At 42.1% G+C, this 13,468-nt stretch overlaps 1 protein-coding gene across 1 annotated transcript in view; it reads right to left on the bottom strand.

Annotated features, from left to right (window-relative positions):
- Positions 1 to 1,790: 1,790 nt before the first annotated feature.
- Positions 1,791 to 13,468, bottom strand: part of LOC135213194 (dynein light chain Tctex-type 1-like) — a 41,773-nt gene continuing 30,095 nt past the window's right edge. Inside the window, exon 3 of the mRNA XM_064247164.1 lies at positions 1,791 to 5,159. Within this exon, the coding sequence (XP_064103234.1) occupies positions 5,011 to 5,159 (149 nt within the window). The 3' untranslated portion in view covers positions 1,791 to 5,010. The remainder of the gene's footprint in view (positions 5,160 to 13,468) is intronic.

Raw genomic sequence — 13,468 nt, 5'->3', positions numbered from 1 at the left:
CTTGTTACCAACTTGGTTAGGTTCTTGGCTGCCCGGAGATGTTTTGCTACTTCGCTCAGGGAGAAGGAGTGGGTTCCCCTTGGCTTCCTTATATAAGACAGGGCAGTTGTGGTGTCTTAGTGGACTGCCACTGTCTTGTCAAAAACTTCCTTGGCAAAGAATTGGAGACCTAGATGAATCGCTAACTATTCTTTTACATTTGTGCGCCACGATTTTTGCTCCAGGAACCAAATCCCAGATACTCTTTTGCTCCTATGAGAGTTCTTCAACCTAGATCTGATGCATCTGAGAAGAAGTCTCGGTTGGAGCTCAATGGATAGAGAGGCTTTCCCTCCGTCAAGTCATCATTCTTCGTAATTCCACCATAATAGGTCCTTTATTTTGGGGGTCATCGGAAAGATGAACGAATCCGGAGATTTTTTGTCCCAAATAGCCTTTATTCTATGCACCAGTCAAGAAAGCTTCAAAGGATTTCAATAAGCTCTTCAATAAATAATTTATCTCCCGATCTGAAAAGAACACTTTCACCAAAGCAAGAGCGGATCTTTGACCCGCATCTATAAGACCCGAAAAATCTCCTTGGATGGAGGCTGCCACTCGCAAGGAAGGAGCTTGCCCAGTCATTGAGATGGGTAATGACTGTGATAAGGCAGAATGCTAAAGCTTTCCACTTCCCTTAGGGCTTTCTTTGATGAAGAAGAGAGAACCATTGCCCTCTATCTCAAGCAGGCTGTGCATCACCACAATGACAAATTATTTTGTTAAACGTTTATGCTAAATTTTGTGCTTGTTCTGTCATTCACTATTTTCTTGAATATGATTAAACTATACAGTCTCACTTGGCACACAGAACAATGGCTGAATTAAGACTTTTTTTAATTATTTCTGTGTTGCATTTGATTGCTTTTATATTTTATCATTATGTTTAATTTACTGTGAAATTCCCTTTTTTATGTGAATTGTTACTGCTCTTCCATACGTACAGTAATATTTGAACTCTCTCTCCTCCTCTCCTCAACTTATCAACGCTCCCTCGTTCAGTCTCAAGTCAGCTGCGTGTGACGTCACCGCGGTATCGTACGATTTTGTACATCTTTTATGGTAAATATTATACTGAAAAGCCTTATTCTTTTATTTATTTTGTCGAATATGGTTACTTATCATTAAACTATACACGCACTGTAAAAGAAAAAACATGTTAATAGTACGGTTTTTCTTGTAAGACTCAGTAGGCCATCAAATACAAGTATAAACAAGATAATCAAGTACTAGAAACAAGATGAGTGGTCAGTTCGAAGTACGAGCATTTGTTAAAAAAAGATACTAAATTTTCTCGTAAATTTTGTCCAAAAAACAGAATGTTTGACATAAACATTCAACAAACGAGGTACCACTGTATGTATATGTAATAAGAAAATACATTATTTAGTGAATATTTCTGAGTGAAAAGTACCGCAAATATGTGAAGTTTCCACGAATAATGGGTAGATGTTCCATAGAGGAATCTGCAAATAGCGGAGTCTGCGAATCTTGAGAATGTGAATAAGGGAGTTCACTTTATATATTTTAAACATAAAGAGAAAAGTGTATTTTGTAGAGAATATGTGTTGGTGTCTCCGTCGTTATTTACAAACGAGGCACCAAGTTGTACTTTTGGTTTGCATCGCAAATGTCGGTTGGTATAACCCCATTCATTCTTAGCTATGTCTCCGTTGAATGTGAAGATATTCTCTAAGTTTTGTTTTAATTGCTTTTTTCTGGTGTGGAGGTTAAGTCATGGAAGCACATGGTACAAAATATAAGATATATTCTTCTAGCTCACATCGTTGGATAGATGCAAAGAAGGTTTTTAATAGATGTTTAAGCTGAGAGAGGAAGGGTAAGTCTGAGATACAATTCGTTTACAAATCATAGGAGAGCAAACACTGCTCAATATACAGACATGTGAACTAACATACTTAACTAGGTTAGTCACTTAAGCCACATCGTCTCGTGGGAGTCAACTGGTTCCCAGAGAAGGCATTGTTGATTGTTTATGCCCGACATAGATACTGCCGATTCCAGCTGTTCACACACTGGGGTTTTTGGACAATCTTTCCTGCATAACTTCCTTGGCCAATGGCCTGGTTTCTTGTTACACACATTACTCTACAGAATGTTTATACATATACATTCTTATTTTTAATGTAACACTTACATATGTACATAGTATTTAAAGAGAGCCAAGCAAATTACAACTAAAAACATTGAAATATTTCCTACCTTGCCTGATTATCACTCAATAGATACTGTGGACACCTAAGTTCAAGAGGAAACAAGCAAGTAGGTGTCTTGATTAACAATAGAAACTTCTCAAACAGCTAAAACATGTTCAAATAATAGCAAGTATGCCTCTGCCCAGTTCCAACGAGGATTAACAAGATTTTCCTAGCGTCCTCATATGAGGATACCTAATTTATCCCACTTTTTTTCATGTTCTATACAGCAGCCAGTAACTGGGATGAATTCATTGCTTATTGGTGTAAGATTTACTTCAACCAATGGTTCTTTGTCCCATTTTGTAATGTACTGAATATTGTGAAGTTGTTCCTATAACAACTAAATGTCAACAAAGATTCTTCAGAGCCTTTTGTAGGATTTACATAGGATCATATCCTGATACTAATCATTATAGTTTGCCTCGACTGATTCTAGTTTAAGACACATTCACATTCCATTTAATCATTTAAGGAATGAATTTTTGTGCAGTGGTGTTCAAATCATGGGGACTTACTGGTTTCCTGCACTTTTTTGATTCATGAATGAATCTATTTTGATGTCTAATGGTACCTTTGATTGTACGGTTGGGTCTGCTAATATGATGTAGTAATTTGTTTGTTCCTGAAACATTTGTCAATTTCTTCAGTTCCGATTTGACTCTCCACACATTCATTATACTACATTCACATCTGCATTTCTTATATGTACGTATATGTATATATAGTACATAAGAAAACTGATTTGGGAGTTTCTACATTATCCATTACTTGTGATGTTCTGGTATCAATAAACTTGGTACCAGCATTATATGTAGGCTGTTCCTCTATATTGGGAAGTTCCAAAAATTCCTTGCGAAAGATTTGTGGTTTCCCCCTTTTCAGGGGTGTGGTGACTCTGCAGACTTCATTTATCTTAGATGCCGAGTACGTAGTATTCAATTTCTTCGTTAATCTGAATAATTGTGGAATTAATTTTATTTCCATTTGAACTCATCTGTCTACCTCATCTTTTAACCAGACAGTTTAGACACAACAGAGTTTTTTAAACATATATTTGTGGAGATAAATACCTTCCTTACATCACTACAAGAGATTACAAAATCAGTATCAGCTTCAAAGGGGAATGCAAATATTACTTAGTACACTTTATTCAAAATGGTTGCATAAATATTATCGTATTATATTATACTCAAGTTTTCTATTATACTTAGTGGTTTTACAAATGTTAATTAAGCTTGCAAAAATAATAAAACAACTGAGATACTGTAACTATAAAGCTCCATTTGCTTGCGATTTATGCTGACATAACCTGACCTTCAAAGTATACTAAGAATGCAGTGAAATAACAAATTCCTGCAGTTAAAAGCCTTGGGCTGAAGGACTAATAACATTGTGTGTGTCCAGTCGTACATTAGATTAGTTTCATCTACGTACACAGTACTACTTACTCATGGAATGGGCTGGACAGAACATTGATAAAAAAAAGAAATTGCAACTTAGCTAGAAACTCAAATACAAATTGACCTTCCATGAAAATCATTACTGACAAAATATAAAAACATAAAATCTGCATCAAGCAATACTATGATGATATGCCAGTGCCCATAAAATATACACCAATCTTCACAAAATGACAGTACTACTATCTTATCACTCCTATTTGTATTAATTACAGTATTAATTACATTACCAAGATAACTCGTCCTTACAATTTCCTAAGAAAAGTGCACTTATTAATTCAGCATGAACTGGGACCTTCAATCAACAGAACACTGTGTCCAAAATCAATCTTGCCTGTTTCCTTAGGATGGTCTTTTAAGGGTTAGTACTTGGTACAACAACAACTAATGCAATATCTTTGGTCCTTTCAACATGAGGGTCTCATTTTATCTGTAAGTTCCTTTCAATGAAATCAAGGGTTGAGAGAAATTTACCACTCATGTTCCTTCAACTGCACTACACAACCAAAATTCAAACGAGGCAACCTTTGGGAACAGTGATCATATTTTGTTTCTTTTAGGCTCAAATTGAGAACTGGTAATTACCAAAGCTACGTGTTTCGTTAAAAATGAATTTAATTTACTGCAGTTTCAAATATAAGACAAGATTCTACTGTAGGATACTAATAAATAACTTTTATTCGACTGATTCAGACTTCTCAGGTGCCACCTTGAATCAGAAACGTAAGGTCACTAAACAATAAACTATAAAAATTACCTATTGTCTAAAAATATACAGTACATGGCAAAAGACTAAAATGATATGACAATATTTATTATATATATATATCAATCCATTTTATTTTCATATTAATCTGCTAGGATCTAGAAAACACTACTCAAAGGAGGACTCAAGATATTGCTGTAAACTAAATAGCATCGTACTCTACCATCAACATGAAGATTAGACTGGCAATAGCTACTTTGATAACAATGGAAACAAATTCAAGCTGATCTCCTGGAACACAACAGTACAGCATATGCAGTATAAGGACTCTCTTATGAATAAGACCCGATGGTTTTGACAAATAACTGAAAGAACATTTCACATAAAGCATGCATGAGTTATCATCCTCACCCTGTTCATATCAGTAAAATATAAAATGATTATCAGACTTTTTCAGTGTGAATCTTATGATTATGGTCAATTCTAAAGTCCATTGTTCACAGAAGAAAGACATTTTAAGAAGATCTAGGGGAAACAGACGGCATCATCTAACAATATTAGTTACTCTGCCTTATGGAACTATAATTTATATTGCCAAGCCAAATACGGAAACAATACAATACATAGTCTTGTTCTCCCAGCGGACGGTGCACGAGCCATCGGTTGTGTTATCCCAGTAACAGGAGCTAGCTGTGTGTAGCCCAGCACCATTCTTCTGCATTATTACACAAGTGACTGCAATCAAAGAAACATTTCATGAAAAATTAACCAAAAATTCAAACTTCTTGATTAACATTACTCCATAGAGGAGTAGTGTCATCAGTGCACCTCACATGTGGTACACTGTAGGCATTAGTACTTACGGTTCTTTGCAGCATCCCTTTGGACCCTAGCTGCAACCCCTTTCATTCCTTTTACTGTGCAGCCTTTTACGTACGTATATTATTTGTTCCATCTTACTCTCCACCCTCTTCTAAAAATTGTCCCACTGTGCAACTGCAAGGTTTTCCTGATGTTATTTTTTTTTCAGCTTGAATGACCTCATGGGTCCTCGAGCTTGTCTTTCGGTCTACATTGTATTACAGGCAGTCCCCGGTTATCGGTGGACTCGGTTAATGGCGATCTGGTTTTATGGTGCTTGTCTAGCACCATAAAAGTGGCGATTTACGGCACCATAATGGGCAAAGTTTTGGTCATTGGCGCTGATGATACAGTTATGGTGCCATAACATACCTAACAGAGGCACCATTAACTGAAACCTGGTGCCATAAATCGCCGAGTTTTGGTAAACTCAGTTCACGGCGGTTTCTATTCTTGATTAACATTACTACTCATACAACCAGTGCAGCAAATAAGGAAGCGATATGCTCACTCTCATAAAAGTGGTTACAATTAAAGACCTCCTGAAGAGGGTACCATTTGCTAGTCTATAGCCTGCAAACTCTAAGGACCAAATACCCTGCTGTATGTTTAATATTAAAGTATAAAATACTGCAAAACAATACTATTCTCTCCAAGTCAGATTTAAACTTGGGAGAATCTGTGCTGGTTATAACAAGCAAGTTTTGGATAGAAAGCTATGTGTTACATATTTATACCTTTAAGTATCTTAAATGTTTCTAGAAACTGACCCCTTAATTGAAGTTTTAATAATTAGTTGAAGGAGAGTTGTTCTAGCTGCCTACAGTAACCAGTGTTTTTGACTGAGGTTATTAAATTTGGCTGCTCTTGTCAATACTGCTTCAAATCTCTATATGGCCTTCCTTTGGGATGGCACCTAGAATTTGACAGGGCACTCAATAAATGGGGTCTGACTTCTGTTATCAATGCGTCCAAATCAAGTATGTACTGATAATAAAAAGGGATTTGAATTCGCTACTCTTTTTTAGTTATTTAATTTCTTCATATTATTCTAAGGAAACATGAATTTTCCTACAAAGTAAACTTAACACATCACATTGTGTAGAGAACACTTATAGAATTGCACAAATAAAAACCAAGAATAAACACTCGTTACCTAAATCCCTCTTTCATTGATCCACTTTGGTGACCCCAGAGGGAGTCATTCACCCAATCAGCACACAGTATTCAACTCCTCACACAAACTAAGCTCACACACATGGAGCAGTGGTTATCAGATAGAATACTGCTAACCTTCTGCCATTAACAGCACAATGATTGGCAAGTGTGCACTTTTTGGTGAGTAACTTTGCTTTACGATAAGTGTGTTCAAGGGCATTGTGTGAATACAGGAAAGGTGTACATATTAAGAAGCAGTTAAATGTCTGTGCCATGGTCCCTTGTTATAGGTCACAACTGTATTCGTCAACAGGTTTATCCACAAGTTACGGGAGATGACAACTTGCAATGAAACACCAGTTCCCTACAATCAAAGACAACAGACTACCTCCAGAATCAGTGTTATTATACCTAAATCAAATTTTCTTACAAAAAAGCCTTTGAAATCCTCAACTGGAGAGAGGAATGGGAGGGGTTGGATACTTTCCAAAATTTTAAAAGAGAAAGAAGTCTAAATGACATAAGCTAACACAGCACAAATAGGGACTTCTCCAACAAAGAAAATTTGGTTACCCTGTGATAAATGCTGATGGTAGCAGAATTCTATGATCTACCTTCATAGTTTAATTCATTATAGCATTATACTGCAAGTATACAACAGTAAGGGAACCTAACTGGGACTTGGCAGTGGCCTGAACTCTCCCAAAGCCCAAAGTTGATGGCAGTTACCCAAAAGAGGTTTGGTTGCAGTACCTTTCATAAGTATTAAAACAATCTTGAAGGACACAGCATGGTGCACCAAGGAGTCTTGAGTATCAAGTCTCCTTTTTTCCCTCACTAACCTGAATATTCTATGTGAAGAGTAAGGAGGAACCAATAATCATTTACTTCACCAGAGTCCAGTCTCAGTCAAAACCTGTTTTGAAAAGAGAATATAAACCCCTTTTCGTCTATTCCAGATAGGGTTAATCCACAAATTTGCAGAGATGAGGGAGGAAGGTCAATGTCCTTCCTCCCAACACCAACTTCCTTCAGAATTTTGCCTTCTCCTCTGAAGAGACTAAAAAAGGCAGTCTAAAATCATGTTCAGCCACAAGACCAGCCATAAGGTAGTTTGAAATGAAGCCTGGGTAACAGAGAGTGATCCCCTCTATAAGAAGCAATTCTAAACATGATATTGTTATGATACAATAAAGTTTCAAACATACTTACCTGGCAGATATATACATAGCTAAGACTCCGTCGTCCCTGACAGAAATTCAAATTTCGCGCCACTCGCTACAGGTAGGTCAGGTGATCTACCGGCCTGCCCTGGGTGGCAGGACTAGGAACCATTCCCGTTTTCTATCATATTTTCTCTCTTCCACCTGTCTCCTTGCGGGGAGGCTGGGTGGGCCCTAATCGTATATATCTGCCAGGTATGTATGTATGAAACTTTATTGTATCATAACAATATCATTTTCATACAATCAACTTACCTGTCAGATATATACATAGCTGATTGGCACCCTTCGGTGGAGGGTAAGAGACAGCTACTTATGGAATAGACAGGTTCCTACCTGATAGGTGGTAGACTTTGTGGCTGTAGCCCAGGAGTCTGCATCACCTCAAGAAACTTTAGCGAGATATGTGATCTATGGCCAAGAGTTCTTGTGGGTCTGCCGAAGGGGTCTTATCCACTTACTCGGCAGAGCCTGAAAGGACTTTGTCAATGGGTGCTGATCCACTTATATGACAATACACCTTATGAAGGAGCACACAACCAATCCCGACCACCTGATCCTAACCACCATGTTAGTATCAATAATTGTTCCGAGTTATCCCCAAACTCTTCACAACAACCATAACTCAAAACCAAATTACACACGCACACATAAAATTAAAAAAAAAAAAATTTAATGATACTCATCTAAAAAAAGATATCACAAGAGTTCCTTACTGAACGAAAGTGACTGGCCGCCAGTGCGGCACCTGCACTTGCTCAGCAGAAAGTCTAGAACATATCTATTAGACTTATGCATCATTTAAAGGATTGGTGTTAGCTCCTGTACCCAGGATTGTGCCCACAGACACGAAAGGACCTAGAGAAAAACATTTCTCGTAGGTCACACGAACGTCCTTTAAATAGTGAGAAGCAAACACTGAATTACACCTCCAATATGTCGCTTCCAAGATATTCTTTAGTGACATATTTCTTTGAAAAGAGAGAGACGTAGCTACTGCTCTCACCTCATGAGCTCTTACTCTCAGGAGTTTCAAAGAGTCGTCCGTGCAGGCCTTATGAGAGTCGGTAATGACGTTCCTAACAAAAAAGGCTAACGCATTTTTGGACATAGGTCTTGAAGGGTCCTTCACCGAGCACCAGAGACCTTGTCTAGAACCTCCCAACTGTTTCTTTCTCTGCATGTAGAACTTTAGAGCTCTTACTGGGCAAAGAGACCTCTCAGTTTCCCTGCCGGCGAGACCCGATAAGCCTTTAACTTCGAAGTTTCTCGGCCAGGGATTCGAAGGATTTTCATTCTTCGCCAGAAATAAAGCTTTGAATGAACAGATGGCTGAGTCTAGTTTGAATCCCACTTTATCACTAAGGGCGTGCAGCTCACTAACTCTCTTAGCTGTCGCCAGTGACAAAAGAAACAAACATTTTCTCGTTAGGTCACGAAACGAGGCCATATGCAGAGGTTCGAATCTTCCCGAGGACAAGAACTTCAGGACCACGTCGAGGTTCCAGTTAGGGGAGATGTATTCTTAGACTTCATGGTCTCAAAGGATCTAACAAGATTGTGTAGATCTCTATTATTTGCCAGATCTAGGCCTCTATTTCTAAAGACGGCCGAAAGCATACTCCTGTAGCCCTTTATAGTGGCCACGGAGAGGCGAGATTCCTCTCTCAAGAATAACAGAAAATCTGCGATTTCTGTTACAGAGGTACTGGAGGAGGACAACTTTTTCGACTTGCACCACCTTCTAAATACTTCCCACTTAGACTGGTAAACTCGCATAGTGGAAGTTCTCCGGGCTCTAGCGATCGCGCTTGCAGCCTTGCGAGAAAAGCCTCTCGCTCTGACAAGTCTTTCAATAGTCGAAAGGCAGTCAGAGCGAGAGCGGGGAGGTTTTGATGAAACCTCTCGAAGTGTGGTTGTCTGAGAAGATCCATCCTTTGTGGAAGGGATCTGGGGAAGTCTACCATCCACTCCAGTACCTCCGTGAACCACTCTTGAGCTGGCCAAAAGGGGGCTATCAGGGTCATTTTCGTCCCCTCCGAGGACACAAACTTCCTGAGCACTTGTCCCAGAATCTTGAATGGGGGAAATGCGTATACGTCTACATGAGACCAATCTAGAAGGAAGGCGTCTACTGTAAGAGCTCTGGGGTCTTCTACTACTGAGCAAAAGACTTCCAGTCTTTTAGAGAGGAACGTGGCAAAGAGGTCGACATGAGGAGTCCCCCAAAGAGACCAGAGACTCCGACAAACTTCTGAGTGGAGGGTCCATTCGGTGTGAAGGACCTGGTTCCTCCTGCTCAGCCTGTCTGCCCTTACGTTCCTTACTCCTTGAACAAACCTTGTCAAGAGGGAGATGTTCCTCTGGAATGTCCACAAAGAAGGTCTCTTGCGAGTTCGTACAGGGCATACGAGTGTGTCCCCTACCTTGCTTTCGAATGTAGGCAAGGGCGGTTGTGTTGTCCGCATTCACTTGGACTACCTTGTTCGTCACTAAAGGCTCGAAGCTCTTTAGGGCCAGGTATACGGCAAACAGTTCTTTGCAATTTATGTGCCAGGACACCTGAATTGCATTCCAGGTGCCTGACACCTCTCTCTTTCCCAAGGTTGCTCCCCAACCTTTTTCCGACGCGTCGGAAAACAATACAAGGCTCGGGTTCTGAGTCTCTAGGGAAGAACCTTGTTTTCCTTCAGAGGGGCAACCACCATTCCAAGTGACGTCTCATCATTACTGGAATGGGAAAACTGTCCGAAAGAAGTCCTGTCTTCATGTTCCACAATCTTCTGAGGAAGAACTGAAGAGGACGGAGATGAAGTCTTCCTAGAGGAAAGAACTGTTCGAGCGAGGAAAGGGTCCCTAAAAGGGTCCCTAAAAGGCTCAACCATTCCCTCGCCGAAGTACGTTTTTTCCCCTAAGAAGAGAGAGACTTTCTCTAAGCCTCTCGTTAGTCTCTATTGAGAAGGAAATACTCGAAAACCCCGAGAATCCATCTGAATCCCCAGATAGACCAAGGTTCTGGCTGGGGATCAGTTGGGACTTCTCGAGGTTCACGATGTAAGTAATCCTAAGGTCTTGATCAGGTTTAGGGTCAAAGCAACGGTCCTACAAACACTGTCTCTGATTTTGCTCTGATGAGCCAGTCGTCTAGGTACAGAGAGATACTGATACCTTTCAGGTGAAGCCATCTCGCCACATTTTTCATCAGGCTTGTGAAGACCTGAGGAGCAGTGGAAAGGCCGAAACACAAGGCCCTGAATTGGAAGATCCTTCCCCCGTCATGAAACGGAGGTACTTCTTCGACGAAGGATGAATCGGGACGTGAAAATAGGCATCTTGGAGATCCAGAGAAACCATCCAATCCCCTTGGCGAAGAGCTGCAAGGACTGACGCAGAAGTCTCCATGGAGAACTTCTGTTTCTGAACAAATTTGTTCAGAGCGCTGACGTCTAGAACTGGTCTCCAGCCCCCCGAGGCTTTCACAACCAAGAAAAGGCGATTGTAAAACCCCGGGGAGCTTTGATCCAGCACTAGTTCTATCGCTCTCTTGTCCCACATCTGATCCACCATTCGTTGAAGAGTATCTTTCAGCACAGGGTCCTTGTAATTGGCGGACAATTCCCGCGGAGTTGAAGTCAGGGGAGGATTGTCCAGGAAGGGTATGAGGTAGCCTTTCTGTAATACAGACATTGACCAAGCGTCTGTATCGATGAGTGCCCAGGCTTCCGCAAATCCCAGGAGCCTGGCACCTACTGGTGTTTGGAGGAACGCAGCTTCACTTTCCCCTTTTAAAGGGACAGAAAGAAGCTCTACCTCTCCTCTCAGTCGCTTTCCTTTTTGAGGGAGCTCTAGAGGGAGGACCTCCTCGAAAGGGCTGCAGAGGCGTATTAGCACCTTTCTTCTCTCCCACCACCACTGGTCTCTTCTTCCTGGACGACTGAAGGAGAAGATCCTGTGTCGCTTTCTCCGTCAGCGAACGGGAAATGTCCCTCACCAACTGCGCAGGGAACAAAAAGTCAGACCTGGGAGCGAATAACAATGCTGCCCTTTGAGAATGAGATACTGCTTTTGTCAGAAAAGCGCTAAAAACAGACCTCTTCTTCAAGAGTCCGGCTCCAAATACGGAAGAGACTTCCCCTGAGCCGTCCTGTACCGCCTTGTCAATACACGACAAGATCGAGAGGAGTACATCAGGGTCAAGGCCTTCCGAGGCATGGGCCTTCTTGGCCATCACCCCAAGGGACCAATCCAGGAAGTTGAACACTTCTAAAACATGGAAGAGTCCCTTGAGGAGATGATCCAGCTCCGAAAGACCCCAAGTCACTCGTGCAATATGTAGGCTGTGTCTCCTGGATGCGTCTACCAAACTGGAAAGTCAGCTTCAGCCGAAGCTGGGAGAGAGAGACCCATATTCTCCCCCAGTCTGGTACCAAATACCTCTCTTGCCCCGTAAGTCTAGCGGGAGGCATGTAGAACACAGTTCTAACGAACTCCTTCTTGGTTAGCATCCAGCTATCCAGAGACTGAAGAGCTCTCTTCATTGATATCGTTGGCCTCATCTTCAGAAAAGACGAAGACTTTGGCGTCTTGGAGCACGAAAAAGGGAGCGTGGAGAAGGAGGATGCGGCAGGGCGGGGGGGGGGGGGGGGGGGGGGGGGGGGGGGGGGGGGGGGGGGGCTCAAGGAATCTCCGTATTCCTGAAGAAGAAGAGATGTCAAAACCTTGTAGTTAGACAGCCCTTCTCTGCCGTGAGTCTCGTCTTCTGAGTCCTCTTCCATGAAAGGATCAGAAGGAGAATTCAACTTCAAGTCTGGGTCTTCCTCCCCAATCTCTCTCTCTGCGGGAGACAAACCCCTAATTGGAGAGGGGCTAAGAGCGTGCACGGAGCCCCTATGAATCAAAGCAGACGTCTCGCGCCTGGTTGGCTCCTCGCGCTTGTCTGGCGCCTCGCGCCTGGCTGAATCCTCGCACTTGGCTGACGCTGCTCGCTTGGCAGACGTCTCACGTCTGGCTAAATCCTAGCGCCTGTTAGGCTGCTCGCGCTTGTCTGGCGCTTCAATCCTATAAGACGCTTCTCGTCTGGAAGAAAACTCGTGCTTGGCTGGCGCCTCGCGCTTGTCTGGCGCTTCATATTTGGCGTACGACTCGCTATCAGAAGACATCTCACGCCTAGAACCCGACGCCTCACGTCCCACACAGGAGCCTCACTCCTGGCGGGCGAGAAGGAAGACGAGACTTCTTGACAGGAAGCCTCACGTCCTTCTACAAGGAGGATCCTTCGAAAGAACTCCTACCAAGGCGGATAACTGTTCTTGGACAGCTAAGAGAATCCTTTTGGAAGCCTCTCCGGCGTCCTCTTCAACGGGAGAGGGAGACCTCGAAGGAGTTTTGTCAAAGCCAGGAGATGTCAAAACCCTCTTAGCCTTCTTGATCGAGGAAGGCGCTTCTTCAGAAAAGCGTTCGGGGCTTGAATCAAATACAGGTTCTTTCCAGTGCCTTTTAAGGGGCCTGGAAAGGTCCGAATCCTTCCACCCTCGTTTAGGTGAGGGAGAAGCGGACGAAGAGAAGCACTCTCGGAGGACGCTTTTTCTATAGCGGTCCTGAGCAGTCTGTTGAGCTACTGAAGCCTGCTGAAGGGACGCCTGACCGGGGGGAATTCTCCACAACCTCCGTAAGGCTTTCGACTTTTCTTCTCCTCTGGGCTTGGGAGCTTGAAAGAGGTCTAGGCCTGGGAGCGCCTGGGGGCACTCACTTCACTAAATATGTCACTATCACAATCCTTACCTTTCATGGCAGCCATTTTGG

The sequence above is a fragment of the Macrobrachium nipponense genome, chromosome 42 (genome assembly GCF_015104395.2).
Source record: "Macrobrachium nipponense isolate FS-2020 chromosome 42, ASM1510439v2, whole genome shotgun sequence".
Taxonomy (NCBI): Eukaryota; Metazoa; Arthropoda; class Malacostraca; order Decapoda; family Palaemonidae; genus Macrobrachium; species Macrobrachium nipponense.
The sequence above is the reverse complement of the archived record's forward strand: the minus strand, read 5'-3'. Positions and strand labels throughout refer to the sequence as shown.